The 16446-nt window shown below is 50.0% G+C and overlaps 2 protein-coding genes across 5 annotated transcripts in view; one reads left to right on the top strand and one right to left on the bottom strand.

Annotated features, from left to right (window-relative positions):
• Positions 1-6863, top strand: PIK3IP1 (phosphoinositide-3-kinase interacting protein 1). Its single transcript, XM_071445559.1, has 6 exons — positions 1-439; positions 595-711; positions 788-907; positions 2868-3053; positions 3189-3267; positions 5257-6863. Exons 1-6 carry the CDS (start codon positions 352-354, stop codon positions 5462-5464), a joined length of 798 nt encoding a protein of 265 aa, XP_071301660.1. The 5' UTR covers positions 1-351; the 3' UTR covers positions 5465-6863.
• Positions 6864-7647: 784 nt separating this feature from the next.
• The window catches only part of LIMK2 (LIM domain kinase 2), a 32897-nt gene continuing 24098 nt past the window's right edge, over positions 7648-16446 (bottom strand). For all 4 annotated transcript variants that reach the window (XM_071445552.1, XM_071445550.1, XM_071445553.1 and 1 more), the window contains 8 exons: positions 15910-15996; positions 15042-15173; positions 14730-14786; positions 14491-14556; positions 13524-13698; positions 12117-12172; positions 10191-10348; positions 7648-9641 (listed from right to left, as the gene is read on the bottom strand). In XM_071445552.1, the coding sequence (XP_071301653.1) occupies positions 9485-9641; positions 10191-10348; positions 12117-12172; positions 13524-13698; positions 14491-14556; positions 14730-14786; positions 15042-15173; positions 15910-15996 (888 nt within the window). In that variant the 3' untranslated portion in view covers positions 7648-9484. The remainder of the gene's footprint in view (positions 9642-10190; positions 10349-12116; positions 12173-13523; positions 13699-14490; positions 14557-14729; positions 14787-15041; positions 15174-15909; positions 15997-16446) is intronic.

The raw sequence follows: 16446 nt of genomic DNA, 5'->3' as shown, positions 1-16446 counted from the left end.
TTTCCTGCGCCTGTAGGAGACAAGCCCAGAGACGCGGAGTTCCCCTCGAGCCAAACAGCTCCACGGCACCGAGCGCCCATCGCCGAGCTCGTTCCCGGGGCGAAGGAGCCTCTGCGGCAGCAGCTTCCCGCTGCCCCGAGCCCTGCCCCGAGCCCTGCCCCGCGGCAGCCGCCCCTTCCCCTGCTGGGGGCGGGCAGCGGCAGCGTTAGGACCCGGCGGCGGCTGCGGGGCGGGGGGGGAAGCGCAGCCCGGCGCTTGTTTACCGGGAGGGGAGCGCCGGGGCAGGTCTCGCCGAGCGGAGCCGAGCTGCGCGGCCGGGCTGCCGGCGGCTCCTCGCCCTCCGCGCCGAGGATGCTGCCCGGGGGTCCGCGGTGGGCGCTGCTGCTGCTGGGCTCGCTGCTGCTGCTGCTGCTGCTGGGGGCCGCCCGCGGCGCCGAGGGTGAGTGAGTGAGTGCCGGCCCGGCTTTGTGGGGGACAAAGGCCGCTCTGGGGAGGGGAACACCCCGGTGGGGAAGGCGGGGGCCGTGCTGGGGAGCTGCCCGGAGCGCGGGGGCTGCCCGGGCCGCCCGCAAGGCTCGGCTCGTCTCTCCGCAGAATGCGTCCGCGGTAACGGCGAGTCCTACCGCGGCAGGCGGCGAGTGGCCTCCGGCGGCGCCCCGTGCCTCAACTGGCGGATGGTGCGGAACGGCGCCGGTGCCGCGCTCCCGGCAGGTGGGTCCGGGGCCGGGGGGGGCTCTCGGGGCAGCGGAGGGTGCCGCGGCCGCGCTGACGGCCCGCTGCTCCCTAGCACTCGATGAGGACCACAACAGCTGCAGGAACCCGGACGGCGACGCCGCGCCCTGGTGCTACATCCAAGGCGCTACCGGGATCCCCGAGCGGCGATCCTGCGACATCGCCCAGTGCTCAGGTAAGCGCGGCCGCCGCCGGTCCCTGTCTCTTCCTGCCCTCCCTGGCCTGCCCCCTACCGCCGGGGCTGGGTTTGTCACCAGGGTGGGGTCCCCCGGCGCACAAACAACCCCGGGCTACGCCGGCACCTCCCTCGGAAACACCGCGTACCCAGAGCTCCCCCCCAGCCCCCGCCTGTGCGTGCACATCTGCCTCCCAGCTATGCCGTGCTCCGCCCCTCCAGCTTTGCCATTAGTGCCAGAAAAGGCCCGTGAAAAGCCCCCGCTCCCCCATAATTCGCTTATCACTATAGCGCTCTCCAGCTGTGTTGCAAAAGGCTGAGATCTGGACATCCAGGAGCTGCCGAGGTGTGGGTAGACTGTTGCTGTGGGGCATGTTATGGCTGACTAAAGAACCTTCCTGCTGTTAAAGAATTGCCAGTGGGGATTTGAGAACGGGGTGCACGGCAAGAATGTGGAAAAAATGAGAGCTAGAAGGGATGACAGTAAGAAATGGAAACACTGGATTCCTCCTGCATAGTGACAGTGAGAAACAGTTTGCTAAAAGAACTGTAGCCGAAGCCTGTTTTGGGGAGAGGAGGTGTCAGTGTTGACTGACATCAGAGCAACCACTGGGGATTTTTTCAACTGTTTACTACTTTCTGAGCCCTGCAAGATTTACTCGCACCACTGTCCCTTGAGACTGCTATCCTTGCATGTAAATACTTTTCCCACGCGCATACACCCTCCCCTTTTTTTCACTTTGCTCTTTTTTTTCCTGCTTTTCCCTAAAGATGAAGCAAAAACATGTTCTGCTGCCAAGATCCTTCCTCAAAACACTTGCAGCTTTAGGATCAGAAGAGTTACCTGACCTTTCAACCTTTTGCATGTTTAATAGGTTTCATATTTTTGCGTCTCAGAGCAGGCACCATTTCATGGTTCAACAATTCACTTTACTTCAGTTGCCGTGGCTGACCCTACTTGATGTTACTGTGCAGGACCCCTGATTTCCTGTCTCTGACTCCCTTCTGTACTTCCATTTCACATTGCACTGAGGACTCAAAATGGCTGCAGATAGAAAATCCACATGGAGTTATTGCCTGCTGTGGGGGGAGATGCAGGTGGAGTGAATTTTCAGGTGTGGGTGCATACTGTGAACAGCATTTCCAAAAAGGAGGGGGTTTCTGTAGAAAAGGTAGTAGATACCTACTTTACACTGTCACAGCTTCTACAGTGCTACAGCTTCCATTTAAACTATGTCATGAAAGAATGAGATACCTTGAAAATCTTTCAATGCTGTTGATGAAAAAGAGCACTGATAAAAAACAGGGCTGGGAAGGAACCTGTATCCTTGGGTGCCATTTCTGGGCCTTGACAGAGGAAGGAATTATCCTTAGTCAGTGGCTGTGCTGCCTGCTGTGACTTAGCCTGTCCAGTGGTGTCCCACCACTGCAAGGAGGGACCAGGGAAGAATATCCCCAGGTTGTTTTCACACCAGCTGGAGTCTCCTGTCAGACTTTCTTGTGTCTGGAGGATTGAGGCAGAAGAGGGATAAATAGGCTCCTGGGAGATTTGGGATGGAGATTCTCATAATCTTGTTCAGCATGATTGAAGCTGCAGCCTGTATATCGATCTATACACTAAATGAAGTCATTGTGCATCCTCTGGACCCATGCCCTGAACCTGGGTTTCAATCTGCTGTCTGACTTCTTTCATCTGTGGTGGTGCCTTGGACTCTTAGTTAAATAGGTTCATGTCAAAGGAAAGTGGGGGGAGGAATACATTTCTTGCCTACTTTGGTAGGATTTCTGTCAACAACTTAAGGGGGAACAAGTGTTTTCAGTGTTTTCAGTGTGCTTTGAAGGCAGTTCAGTGATGCCAGTCTAGAGCTGTCCCACTCTCAAGACACACGTTGTTTTGAGGTACTCATAAGTGCTTGGTATGTTGTGTATATATATATATTTTTTTTTCTCCTCTCAACAGATGCTGCAGCTAGCACAGCCCCAGTCCCTACAGCAGAAGTTGGTGCTTCCCAGGAGGAGGAGCAGGTGTTTGAACCAGCTGATACTTTGCCCTCCCGGAGCGAGGCAGCCGCGGTGCAGCCCGTCATTGGGATCAGTCAGAGAGTACAGATGAACTCCAGAGAAAAGAAGGACTTGGGGACCCTAGGTACAAAGCCAGGATCGTGGGATGGATCCATTCCTTTAATTGTAGCAGGACAGACCTGTTTTGAGGCTCTGAAAGCAGCATTATAGCAGGATCTGCCACCTCTTAATTTTGGCTCCTTTATTTCTCTTTTCACAGGTTATGTGCTGGGGCTGATCATGATGGTGATAATCATTGTCATCGGGGCTGGCATTGTCCTGGGATACATCTATAAGAGGTGAGTGGCTGTTCTTTGGTCAAAAGCTGGTGTACATAGAGCAGGAATGTCTGAGCACCTGCACACCCAACCAGATCCCAAGGAAATGGGACAGAAGTGTAGGTTTGATTATGGCACATTGAGCAAGTTTGTCACACTGAGGAAAGAACTACTGAAGAGTTAACTCTGTTCTTCTCCCCACTATTGTCATGTTCTATCTCACTTAAAGTTTCAAGTTCCCCTCTTTAATATTTGGGTTTTTGTGTGTGCATGTGTGCCTTGATGTGACTTTTTCAGATGTACTCGGGAGTAGGATTTTGTCAGAACTGGAAAGAGCAGATCCCAGGTACCCTCACAGGAAGTTTCTTTTGCTTAGAAAAAGAACAATTCTTCTAGCAGGCCACCTCTTCCCCTGATTTCTCTAGTCTATCTTTAGAAGAAAAACAATTGGCAATTTTTTTTTTGCTACTCATGCATTGTATCCTATGAAGCTGACCATCAGGTAGCACTTTTTATTTGGTCCAAGTTCATTTTAGCAAAGTTCCTGTATACTTTAAGGTCAGTTTTGATTGTGACTTCAGTTACTTTTTTTTCAGTCACTTCACTGTGTGGGACAGAAATGTTTCTGTAGCTCAGCAGTGTTTGAGGGTAGTGGCAGTAGCAAGCTGCTTACTTGTAAGAGAGAGGGCAGGATTAACAAATAGCAGTGATTGTCACTGCAGCAAGCAAAGGCCCAGGCTCCCTCCTCTGGGAGGGTTTGTTCTATGTTTTGGCTGTTTGACAACAGTCTGACACAACCAAGCAGAAGGAACCCTTTCCCAAGCTGGGACATGTCCTTATGTAAGTGTTTATAATAAATGCTGACAGAAAAAAAGCAGAGGGAGGAGTGTTACATAAGGGGCAAAACACAGAGTGCTGCTTGTCGAGGAATCTGATTTGAGGTGTCACTTCAGAGAATGCTGTCTTGTGTGCTGGCAGGAATGGCAGCCACTGCTGCATGTTTGGAGGCAGCTTTGAAAAGCAGCCAGAATGGCAACAGGAAACCCCAGCAGCTCTGCCTGCCTGAGATCACGAGCCTCAGGAGGAGCGAGTGGTGCCTGCCCCACCCCTCTCCTGTCCTCGGTGGGAGGAAGCAATAGATCAGTGCTGGGCTTTGTCCAAAGGAGCTTTGCTTCTCCAGTCACAGAGAGCTCACAGCAGGGATGTTCTGCACATTTACTGTCTCCTTCCTTGCCTTGATCTCAGAATCGCATGTGCAAGCTGGCAGGTTTGGGTAGTAGGTGTGGTGAGAAACCTTTAATGGGTTTAGTAGTTTTTGGTATACATAGCTCTCCTGGAGACAACATGCTGTTAATGCCAAATCCATTTTTAAAGCAAGGCAGTTCTTCCACAGCACGAATTACAGAGGTGTTCCTTCACTTAGCAACAGGCTGGAGACTGAGGTAGGTTTGAGGAGCTGGTTGTGGCATTAAGCTGTTATAGCTGCAGTGGCAGAAGGCAGGGCCAGCTCTGAAGTCAGCTTTAATACTTTCTGGACAGCTTAATTTGCTGCAACAAAAGGCAGAAGCTGTCACCACCTCCAGTATTTGTTCCAGATGAAGCAGGTTACAGAAGCTCTTTTCCACAGCAGTGGCCTCTGCACTGTCTCACTTTTCCCCTGGGCCTGCACCAGGCAGTGCTGTGGGACTGGAAAGGATAAGGAAACATATGGCAGCTCTGTGGTTTGAAGGAGGAGCTTGGCTGTACAGTCATTTATCAGCAGCAGTGTCAGTGAATAAGCCACTTTGAGGGAGGGACAGACTTCACTTGGCTGCTTGTTTTTCAAAGATGCTCAGCTGTGGTCCTCTGCTTACAGTAGGGAATATTTCTGGCCCTTTGTATGCAGCTGAAACCACTTAAATCTTAAAGAGCAGAGTCCCTTCTTCTCTACTCCATCAGCTTTACTGAGACTCTCCCTCCAAGCAGCAGCCCTCACCCCACGTGTCTATTTTGGTTTTTGTTGTAATGCAGGGGGAAAGACCTGAAGGAGAAGCACGAGCAGAAGGTTTATGAGCGAGAGATGCAGCGCATCACGCTGCCCCTGTCGGCGTTCAGCAACCCCGCGTGCGAGCTGGTGGATGAGAACACCATCGTGGTGCAGCCCAGCCAGACACCCCTGGAGGACACCCGGGACGGCAGCGGCCCCCTCATGGGCCAGGCGGGGACTCCTGGGGCCTGAGCAGCTCAGGCAGGAGCGCTACAGGCTGAGCAAAGCCTCCAGCTTCCCACTGTGAGTGCAGGGGGTGCGTGTGTTCATTTCTGTTTTGTTTTCTTTTTGATGAACGCCGGATGAAGGTGATGCAGAAGAACAGAGCGATGGGCAATTCATCATCTGCTTGAGGGGCACCGTTCAGTGCATGACCAGCTGGGGACTGGTGTGGTGGACCCTGCTGCTTCTTCCCACCTGTCTCCATGGTGTGCCAAGGAGCTGGGGGGGATGATGGGCCAGGCTTAAAACTGGCCACAGATCCTGTAGCCTGGAGTGTGGTCGTGGCTTCCTCTTTCTATGTTCTTTTCCTATTTACGGTGTGCACTGTTACTTAAGTTTCAGCCTGGAACCTCAGGAGAGAACAGTACTGCAGGGACTGAGGGGAGCTTCATGTCAGATTTAGCTAGATAATTACACTCTGATTATAGTTCCTGCCTTTTTGCTTTAGTGGCTGAGAGCTGGAATCACTGTCCAGAATCCTGCTACTGGATCAGTTTTTCCAAGGAAGAGCTTATTTGAGGGATGTCTTTGGCCAGAAGCAGAATGTTTAGCCCCAGTGCTCTCCTCAAGCTCTTGACAAATCCAGGTCTTCCAGGGCTGAGGCCACTTCTCCATTCCCCTGTGGTGCTACATGCACAGCCACAGTTGTAGGTGTCCCGGGGGTCTGTCTGTGCCTCCTGCTCACTTACACAGATCAGGAAGGAAGGGTGAGTGGTAGATAGTTGTGGAGTGAAGAAAACAAACTGCCCTTCAGTTACTTACAGCAGGTTAAACACTGAGGATAGAGAACATCCTCTTTAGAACTCCCTATGCTTCCTCCAGAGCCAGTACTGAACAGAGTGGCCAAGCTGTGGAGGTCACCCTGATCACAGTGCAGCAGTTCTGGCTCTAAGGGCAGAACAGGGCAGCTGTTTTGTAAGATACTGAAGTTCTGGTGTGGCTCCTGGCCCAGCCTCTGTCACATACTCAGCCTGTGCAGCAAGACTACTTACTTACAGAGCCTGGTCCTATTAGAGAGGTTTTGTAACAACTTTTATTAGCATTTCAGGGGGTTTGGAAGGGATGGTTGCTGCAGTGTCTCCCTAATGGCATCGAGGCAAGGCCAGTTCAGGGAAACATCTGTCCCCGCTTCAGGGGATTCAAGCCATTCAAGTAAGTTTTCCAGCCATCTGCTTTAGAGCTGTGGGCCTAACAGGGAGCAGCACTTGGCAGCAGGGATTTTAGCGTTAAAGTTTGATTCAGAAAAGGGAAATATTTTATTTTTAAACGCCTTTGAATACCATTTCTTTGTAAAATGTTTTAAATACCTCATTATAAGAAGGTGCAGACTGCTACCTTGTATTAAAGCTTAAAAGAAGAATGCTCTGTAGACCTATGTGGACTGTGGCTCATCTGTGCATTCCTCCTGCCAGAGCAGCATCCTTTGCCCTGTTTCAGACTTTGAATTGAGAAGGGAAGATGCCACTTCAGTTTGCCAGGCCCAAAAGTAAATCCCTACAAGCAGTGCCTGCCTGCACCAGCACTGACAAGGGGCATGAAGCTTGTCTCCCTGCTCCAGCAGCTCCTCTTGGACTGGGACACTGTTCCTGAAAAGCAGCTGTGGGTGACTCAGCAGGCTGGCCCATGGGAACAGACTCTTGCTTACAGCCCCTTCCTGCACTGACCTGGCTCAGTTCTGCTTGGTGCTGCTCAGCAGCAGCTCCAGCCCTTGAGAAGTGCAGTGGAGACAGAGCACAGCAGGTTACAGGAGGTACTAACAGAGCCAGCATTTTTGTTCAGTTGTTGTCTTAACAAAAGGCCCCTGAACTACATATTTCAGAAGAAGATGTTTCCAAGAACAGGTTGTATTTTTATCCCTGGATTAGAAAAGGAAAATGGAGAGGCTCCATGATCTGCTGACTCCTGTCCACCCTTGAAACCAACCAATGAATGAACAGAACTTGTTCCCTTTCCCTCACTCCAGGTAAATAGTCCTACAGAGCACTGTGATTCTGCAGTTCTGGGAATGTGGCAGAGTCCACAGACTCAAAAAAGGGTGTTCTGGATGGTACCTAATCTGGGCAGTTTTGGTGTTGCCATTTTGTGACTACAATAGAAACCCAAGAAAGTGACGGCTCCCGGCTTTACTGAACACAGAGACCACAAAATCAGCATACAGTTACTGCTCTTTAATTTAGTTAGAACATGGAGCTGTGCAAATCACAGTTCATAAACCCCACCCACACATCACCCAGGACTCTCCCTTCAGGGGTCCCCTCACAAACCAGCCTGGGAGGGGGAATGAAAGGGCAAATCCTATTAACAATCCTGGATCCCCTGGACCCAGTTTAGAGAGGCTCCTGCCTGACTTTCAGCACAGGGAGTCCCTAGTGTTTCTAAAACACCACTACACAGACTAAAAACACCCCCCTTGCATACCTGATGTCAGGTGATGGCTGGTCCCATGTTATTTTAGATAATACTTTAAACTCATGGGTAGGGGAGGAAACCAAAGTAACAGCAAAGATTTAACACCCATCCCCCACCATTCAATGCTGAAGGGAGGAGGAGGGGAAAAGGAGCACGCTAAAAATCCAGTTAAACCATGATGTTTGTGAGACTTAGAGCAGAACTTTTTGTTCAGTTCTGCCAACCACGTGAGCTACTGCAGCAGTAGCTTCCTTCCTTCCTTCTCCCACCAAGGGAGGAAGAAGAGAAGTACTGGAAGAAAATACAGCCCTACCCACCTCCCAATGACTCCAAGCCCTTTTTTCCCCCCCAGAGCAGGGAATGACCCTGAGGAAAATTTCTGTTTGGAGAATCAGCTCAGGTGCTGCAGCAGCAGCTGCAAGAAGGACCTTCAAAGGGAGCAACTTGCACAATCTGCAGGAAAGGATGAAGTAGTGGCAACTGAAGTATTAGTTCTCCAGCTGCCACTCCAGGGAGGATGGGACATTCTCCAGCATTTTCTATTCATGACAAGTCCATCCTTTAATTAACCTTGGGCAAGTCCCCTTTTGCCATTGTCCATGCCCAAGGTCTGAGCCACTTCAAACGTTTGGCTTTCTGACAAGCACCCTCTGCCACCATTCCTGTCACCTCACATCCACAGGCCAAGAGCTCAAGCACTCAGGAATGTCCACACCCAGTGCCTAGTGCAGAACTACACATTCAGGTTCAAATACTTTCACCTAGGTTAAGGTTTTGGGCAGGCAAACTCACTGCAGGCGCAGGGTCTGAAAATGCTCCAGTGGCTCATTTGCTGCCTGCCTCATCTGCCATCAGGAGGGGCAAGCAGAGCTCAGTCTTAGTGTTTCTAGGCAGTCTTAGTGTTTCTAGGCAGGCTTTTGGAGGTATTCAGAGACACAGAAGGAATAAAAGCCCACAAAACCAAAACAATTCATATGTGCTTCCCCAGAGACACGGTATTTCAGGAGAGCTGCCCAATTCCTGGGGCTTTTTACTCCTTCCTCTGATGTGTGTCAGAGGCCAAAATCTCAGTGGGTTGTTCTGGGAAACACATGCAAATACATACATGTGCTGTCCTGGTGAGACATGTTGCTGCATGTCCAATTTCCCCAGCTTTCTGGGCAGGGCAGTCAGTGGGAGAAGCTGTTCCAGAAGTTGGTCCTTACCCAGGAGAGTCTCCTATAGCAATTCCCTCCCTGGCAGACAGGCCAGGGTGGCTTCACAGCTTGCAGCCAAGTTCTAAGGCACCACAGTAAAGAAGCCTGAAAAGGCCAGAGAAATATTTCTCAAGCCAGAAGAATAGTGTTCAGCGGCTTTCCTAGGTGCAGCTGGCAGGAAACAATCCTTTTTGCTTCTGAAACGTGCCAGGAATCCACAGTGAATCAGGATATCCAAGAGGAGGGAAGCTGGGTGGGGAGAGAGAGGCAGTGCAGCAGATGCACAGCGTGGTGCCCCGTTAATGCCCTGGAAGTGGCTGAAGTGCATCTCCCTCCCTGCTGCTCAGCCCAGCTCCAGTGAAGTGGTGCAGGCAGCAGGAGCAGCCTAGGTTGTGTTTTCAGGTAGCTTGTCACGGTTCAGTCCATACTGCACACTCACATTGTGGTCCAGCTCCTCCAGCTCAGATGGAAGGGGGATGGCAAGTTCTCCCAGGTACAGAGAGAGAGCTTCAAAGGAATCTTCCAGCTTGGAAAAAGGGGGCCTAGAAAGCAGCAGTGAGGAAACATGAGTAGGAAAGAGGAAGCAGAACAGCATCTGGAAAGGCTGAACTAGCTGTCCATCCAGGTCCCTGTACCATGTCATGAACAGGGCCAGGATTTCCTTCCCATTCAGCTTCCAAGGCTGCAAAGCCCTCATCTGTCTGGGCTACCCATTTTTATAGCCAGTCAGTGACCAAGGAGGTCTGGCTCTTTGGAACCCACTTGGCAGCAGCATTGTTCTGAAGCTACAAGTTTCATAACTGAAATCAAATGAAGTATTTACCTTACTGTCAAAGTCTGCCCCTCATCTTTGTACCTGAGAAATCCTGAACAATCATTCCTTCTTTACTCTGTCTTGGAATTGTTTCAGACATTTCCACCATACAGCAGTCTCTCTCCCAAACTGTTGAGTCTGAAGCCTCTCACTCATGGAAGCCTTTGAGCATTGCCATAGATGGCTGGAGCTGCCCTCTGTGCAGAGCAGTCCTTCCACTATGGGATACAGACACATCCTGCAGGCTTCCAAAGAGTCCCCCAGACCCCAAACCTACCTGCTCTCTGGTTCCAGTCTGCAGCAGATAGCAGCCAGAGGGAAAAAGGCTGGAGGACAATCAGCAGGAACAAACTTCTCCCAGAACAGCTTGACATTAAGGCCAAAATCCAGTGTGCGTGGGAGACAGTCTGGGTCAGCATAAACCTGGCCTATGATCTAGGGAAAGTGAGAGAAGCACTTAAGTACTGCAGCAGATCAGGCAGGGGCTCCTTCAAAGTATCATGATGGAAATGAAACAACAGAAACACTGTTCTTCCTCTCCAGTGGAGCCACTAGCTCATGGCACTACGTACAAATTTCACTGGACACTTTTTCAAGACCTGGTGATGTGTTCACGACAGTGGAGGAAGTCCCAGATGCCTTCTCCTTCTGCCCAGGGTCCCTCTGCCAGAAGGCACAGCATGATGTGCCCCTCTCAGGCAGCTCCATAGTGTCTTGCAGCTGGGGATGATGCAGCCCCTCCTGATTGCAGGCAGTCAAGGCAACCTGCACCACCATCCTATCCCTTCCCTTTCTAACCATCTTACCATGCCAACAGCAAAGCTCCTCAGTACAGAGCCTGTCCTGAACAATGCTGGGAAGTCAACAGCACCTCTAATTCTGAATTGTTCTGCCAGTGACAGATTCAACCCCCACCACAGCCAGAGGGCTGGGACAGACAAGACAGACAAACAACCATAACTGACATCCAGGAGGCTGCAGGAAAAGGAGAGCCAGTAAAGAGCTGGGTGGACAGGGAGCCCTGCCCCAGCCTTGCCCCAGTGCTCACCATCTCCAGCACAAGTGTAGAGGGAAGGAGCCCACAGCAGAGAGCTGTGGGGGGATCTGGACTCAGAAGGCAACACAAACTTTCACGTGGGCAGAGTATGAAGTTTAAAGCCTCCCTGGGTATCATAGAAGGGCTGTTATTTATAACCACCCAGGCTTTTCTATGCCAGTAACTCAGCACGACAGCTACATCCTGGAACTAGACAGAAACGCCCATTATGTGTTTTGGCAGGTTTATGTCCTTATCTGTTTGAGTGTTTAATTTTAGGGGATTTTTTTAGCATCGTAATTTTGGCGACAAGGAGAATGTTCATATGGTACTACCCTTTTATTTGTCTTTTTTTTCTAGATGAAACAATTGTTTTAATCCCACAAACAGATTTTTCAAGTTCCTAACTCTGTAACTCACAGCCACAACATTCTCTGAGAGGAGGGCCCAGTGTAAACAGAGCTCCAGATGAGGCCACAAAGATTTATGCACAGACATTTTCTTTGTCTCCTTCACCCAAACACTGAAAATGAAACTGTGCTGGCATCCCCTGGTGTTTCTGCAACTGCTGTGTTACACATAACACCCTGCCTTTCATCTGCATTTCCACTGTCATACACACCTTTTAAACTGAAAATACCTTGCAGCTTTCAAGTGCTGCTTTTTGTTCTGCAGATAGAAAAGCCTGATATAGCAATCAGACTCTGCATTGGCTCAGAAATAAACTAAGCCAACAGACTTCAGGGTGCAAGCTTCATTAATCGACCTGCAAAGAGGTTTTTGTTTCCACTTCTTTGAAGTGAAGTGCCATCCCCAGCGGAGGCCCTGAATTTGCTGAGATTATGCAGCTGATTGTTCTTTTAATGAGGCAGAAAAAGAAAAAAGCATCACAGTTCTAGGGAATACATCTACTTTTGAACAGATAGCAGGCTCAGTCAGAACTTGATGACTTTTTTACAGCTTCTTTCAGTCCAGGAAGAAACTGGGACCAGCAAACTACAAGACAGCTATCTTCCTTGAGGAAACAGAGGCTTGTTTTCCCAGTCTAATTCACTAATAATGTGCTGTTAGGTCACAGGCTGCACACTCAGATGCAGAGATCTGGGTGACACCATGTGTACACAGAGATGGGGACAATAAAGATGCCATTTAATGTCCTTGTCTTACCTCGCAGAGAACAATCCCAAATGAAAAAATGTCCACCATTTCATCGTAGCTCTGTCCTGTAGGAAACATGAGACATTCAGCTCTGTAAAGAGAGAGTTACCCAGCCAGCTATTTCAGGAGCTGCCAGCACCAAGCTTAACTAAGGCTATTCCCTGGAGAGCCCTAAAACAGGATTCAAAGCAAGGCTTAAACCTGAGCAGGGTCAGTCACCCCAAGATCTGTATATACCAACTGCATCACACTGCCATTACAGATTTTACCGTGCTTCTCTCTTGTACTGGGGAATTACAGGACAACACTGTGTCAGATCTGAGCAAATGCTAAGAATAACTATGGAAAGCTCCTGCCCATTTTCATTGATTGTTGTTCTTGTGGATCTCTACAGAGCACGGAGCCAGTGCTCAGCTTCCCCAGCAGCCAGTGAGTCCCTGCTGCAGTGACTGCAGAGATAATAAATTACACACCGGCAGCACTTTGATCCTGGGAGAGCTGGCAGGCTCCAGCAAGCCATGCTCTGCTTACAGACACCCCTCCCAAGCCAGGAGCTGCTAAGCAGCCTTGCTTTCAGAGCTGATGTCAGACTATGCTTTTGCTGTTCTCTTGACAAATGCCAGGACTGAGACAAACTCTGAAAAGCAGCCTCAAACTTCTTTAGGGCTGGAGGCTTTGAGGAAAGGCAAACAGAACAGCACACAAGAAAGCAACATAGAAAACTGAGCTGGGGGAGAGGAGCCCAGTCCTCCCTTCCCCAGTAGACTATGCTGGACAATGCTGACATCCCAGCCAGCCAACCTGCTCAGAGAGACCTGCTCTTTAGGAGGAAATTGTATCCACTGTATTTCACCTTCACCTCAACTCCTGCAGGGGCAGCTTTTCCTCTAAGGGTCACAGCTCAACCTTAATGAATGCAACTGAGGGATGCATGTCAAAACCCAGATTTCCCTGCACTTGGACAACTCCCCCTGAATCCTGAGGCTTCAGCAAACCTGGCAGCACACGGCCTCTCCCTAGATCTGTGCAACAGCATAAACCTCATCCCAGAATGTAATGATTCCCTGTTTCAAGGGGCAGTTCCAAAGCACGAGGCTGTAACAGAAATTGATCTCAGGTTCAGTTTTATCTCAGGCCTCTTTTTTCTTTCCTGTTATTTAGATTGTAGCAAGTTTACTTCTGTTGCCCTCCTGAAGAATCCTGTTGTCAAGCCAGAAGCAGCGCCTGGGCTGGTACAAAGGCTCACCAGGGCAGGCAGTGCAGGACTGCAGCTATGGCCTCTGTGTGTATAGAAAAGCTTCCACATCAGCAGGTCTAAAACCACAGGCTCTAAAAGGTTTGGGTGTTACTGGGGCACAGAAACTTTCAGTAATCCTGTCATCTCTGTATCTTGTCTCCTTGCTGCTGGACTCTTACCATTGAGCATCTCTGGGGCCATCCAGTAGGGGTTCCCCACCACCGTGTAGCGCTTTTTCCTGTCACTCTTGCGCAGGGTTCGTTTCTTGGCCGACGGCTTCTCCAGGGTCGGCTTCTTCCTCTCCTCCACAATCAGCCGGGACAGACCGAAGTCAGCCACCACCACTGTCTTATCCTGCACAGGGGGTTTAGGACATGACACCCATCGCTCCCAGCCCCTTTCAGGAGCAAAGAGGCTGCAGTCCCTGTTCACTACCAACTACAGTCTAAGGCAACTACCCAGGTTTCCTGCCACCACATGAGCACAGCAAGATGCCCAGACACTGTAAGATACCCAGTTCATGACCCCAGCTCATCACTTGCTCCCTTCATGATCTCCTTTCCTGTGTGGTTGCTAGCACTTATACCATCAATTTGGCTACTTGCCAGGAGAAACCTGGACCTTTCCTTTTAGATCTTCCTCTTTTACCTGGTCAGAAATTACCTTGGACTTTTATCCTGGGTTGTCTGAAGCCAAGTGAAAAAGGGCAGGCTTGAGGGAATGAAACTACATAATCTTGTGACCCAGCATTTAAAAAAGATGAGAGAACACACATGTGCACACACCTACACATTTGTCTGAATCCTGAGTGCCAACAGAAAGTCACTGAGTGGTTAAAAGAACAGAAATAGCTGCAGAGAACACCTCAGACTTGAGATAAAGAACACAGCTGTACTAATTCTCAGAAAGTGACTCTTACAGGAACTGCTACCAGAGGAAGGGTGGTAAGAGAACAGAACACAAACAGTGAAAGCTGGATCAGTCTAGAAAATCCTGTGTGAGAATAAAGCTCCTTTGCCTGGAGGACAAAGCCTCTCTGAAATCAGTTCCACCCTGACAAAAGAGGGAACATCATGTGGAGAAAACCAAGGGAGGAAGATGCCAAGGAGAGAAGCAGCATGCTGTGGGAACTGAGGTGTAACTCACCAGCTTGATCAGGCAATTGTGTGAATTCAGGTCTCTGTGAATGATGCACATGGAGTGCAAGTAAGCCTGGAACAGAAGGAGAAAAGCTGGTGTTAGGGGTTCCCAGATGAGCATTTACAGACTCCACAACCCAATTCCAGTAGTCAGGCAGTGCCCACAGCCCCTCATACACCACCCTCCTGAAGCCACTAACCCTGACCCCAGAGTCTGCTCTGTTATGAAGCAACAGTCCAACTCACCATTCCAGAGGCAATCCCTTTGGCAAAGCTGACCTTCTGCTGCCAGGGGAACGGGTCCTGAAAGACAAATCCTCAATGGTCAGGGACCATCTTACCAGCCAGCTGCTGACAGCAGTTCCTTCACAAGATGGACTCTTAGAGCAGTCAGAGACACGATACAGCCCCAGAAAGAAGAGGCTTCCTGCCTCAAGCTCACCCACAGCTAGGAAGCAGCTTTACTGCACAGCTCCAAGAAGACTAATAACAAGTCCATGGGCACAGCCAGCACAGGCAGGCTCCCTGAGCACACGTGTCCCAGGTGTCCATACTCACTGCGTTACGGAGGAAGTCCTTCAGCGTGCCGCCCTCGATGTACTCGGTGAGGAGATTGAGCTTCTTGTCCTTGTACAGCACACCAATGAACTTCAGCACGTTGGGGTGGTCCAGGCTGCGCATCACCTTCACCTGCAGGCAGAGACATCCCAAAGGGATGGTTCACATCAAAAAGGGAATGGAACAAGTCCTGACAGATCCGTCCTGTGGTGAAAATCACTCCAGAGCTCAAAATCCTGTTCAGGGATCACAGAGATCACTCAAACCCCAACCTTAAGGCAGTCAATAAACTGTTGCCTCTTCATTTTCATGCTGTGCAATTAACCTGATCTTAGTCTTTAGGAGAGCACCCTTGAGTTTGGCTAACATTTCAGAGGGCAAAACTCTCCAGAGCAGCTGTTGGGTCTGTGCTGTGTTAGGGCCACAACAGCAGTGTCAGGTATTTAGGGAGCTGCCTTTAAGCTAAATCTGACTTTGAAAAACATGGTAGGCAGACACCAAGAAAATTGCTTAAATACAGTGTGAGTCTTAAATATGTTACAGATATTGGCCCTCATCCTTTGTACTTATGCACAAGGCTCAAGGGATAAATCCTTTATGTACTGCACAGCTCAATTTGCCTCTGACTGAAGCTGCTCTTATCACTGAAAAATTAATGAACTGGAGCTGAAGCAATGTCTATTGCCCAGTGTGAGTCACACTTCACTGCAGCAAACATTCAGCTCATGTCAGCTTTTCCCCGTGCAATGTCTCCCTCCTCAGCACCTTCATTCCTGCCAGGTTGCTGGCAGGATCTCTCTCTCTCTGGAGAAATGGGAGAGTTCTACCACACTACTGGCTCAGAAGCTGTTTGAAATCCTGCTCCTACCTCTGTCAAGAAAGTCTTCTGTGTTTCCTCATCACAGCGAATCAGCTCCTTCATCACCATCACCTTTCCTGTTGCTTTGTGAGTCACCTGGTGGAAACAAAACCCACAACTACAGGCAAGGTTCAAGAATACACAGCTCCAACGCTCCTGCAATTTCTGAAGAAGTGCAACATTGCCCTCCACCCAGAGAAGAAGAGAGATGGGAGGAAATTCAGGGATCTGCTGAAAACTGCGTGAAACTTCTCCTTTCGGAATTCACCGAAGGTGCCATACGTGAAACAGAAACTACCTAAAGCTGACAGGGGATCATGCCAAGACCCAGAGCTGAAGGCTCCAGTTTGGGTAGCACAGGGCTGAGTGTGCACACAGGCTGCCAAAGCTTCCACACTGGTGCATGCCTCCAAGTTCCCTTATGGAACACATTTGTCCAGTGGGATGCTCACATTTTGTGCACAAGCTTTACCAACTGCATTCTGTGTCAGCAAAAGGATCGATGTTCACTTGCATCAGAAAGCAAACCAAACAACCCAAAACTGC

This window comes from Agelaius tricolor, unplaced genomic scaffold, assembly GCF_023055355.1.
Source record: "Agelaius tricolor isolate 1412-34295 unplaced genomic scaffold, bAgeTri1.0.p SCAF_20, whole genome shotgun sequence".
NCBI classification, from domain to species: domain Eukaryota; kingdom Metazoa; phylum Chordata; class Aves; order Passeriformes; family Icteridae; genus Agelaius; species Agelaius tricolor.
Note: the sequence above shows the minus strand (reverse complement) of the source record. Positions and strands in the feature narration are given on the sequence as shown.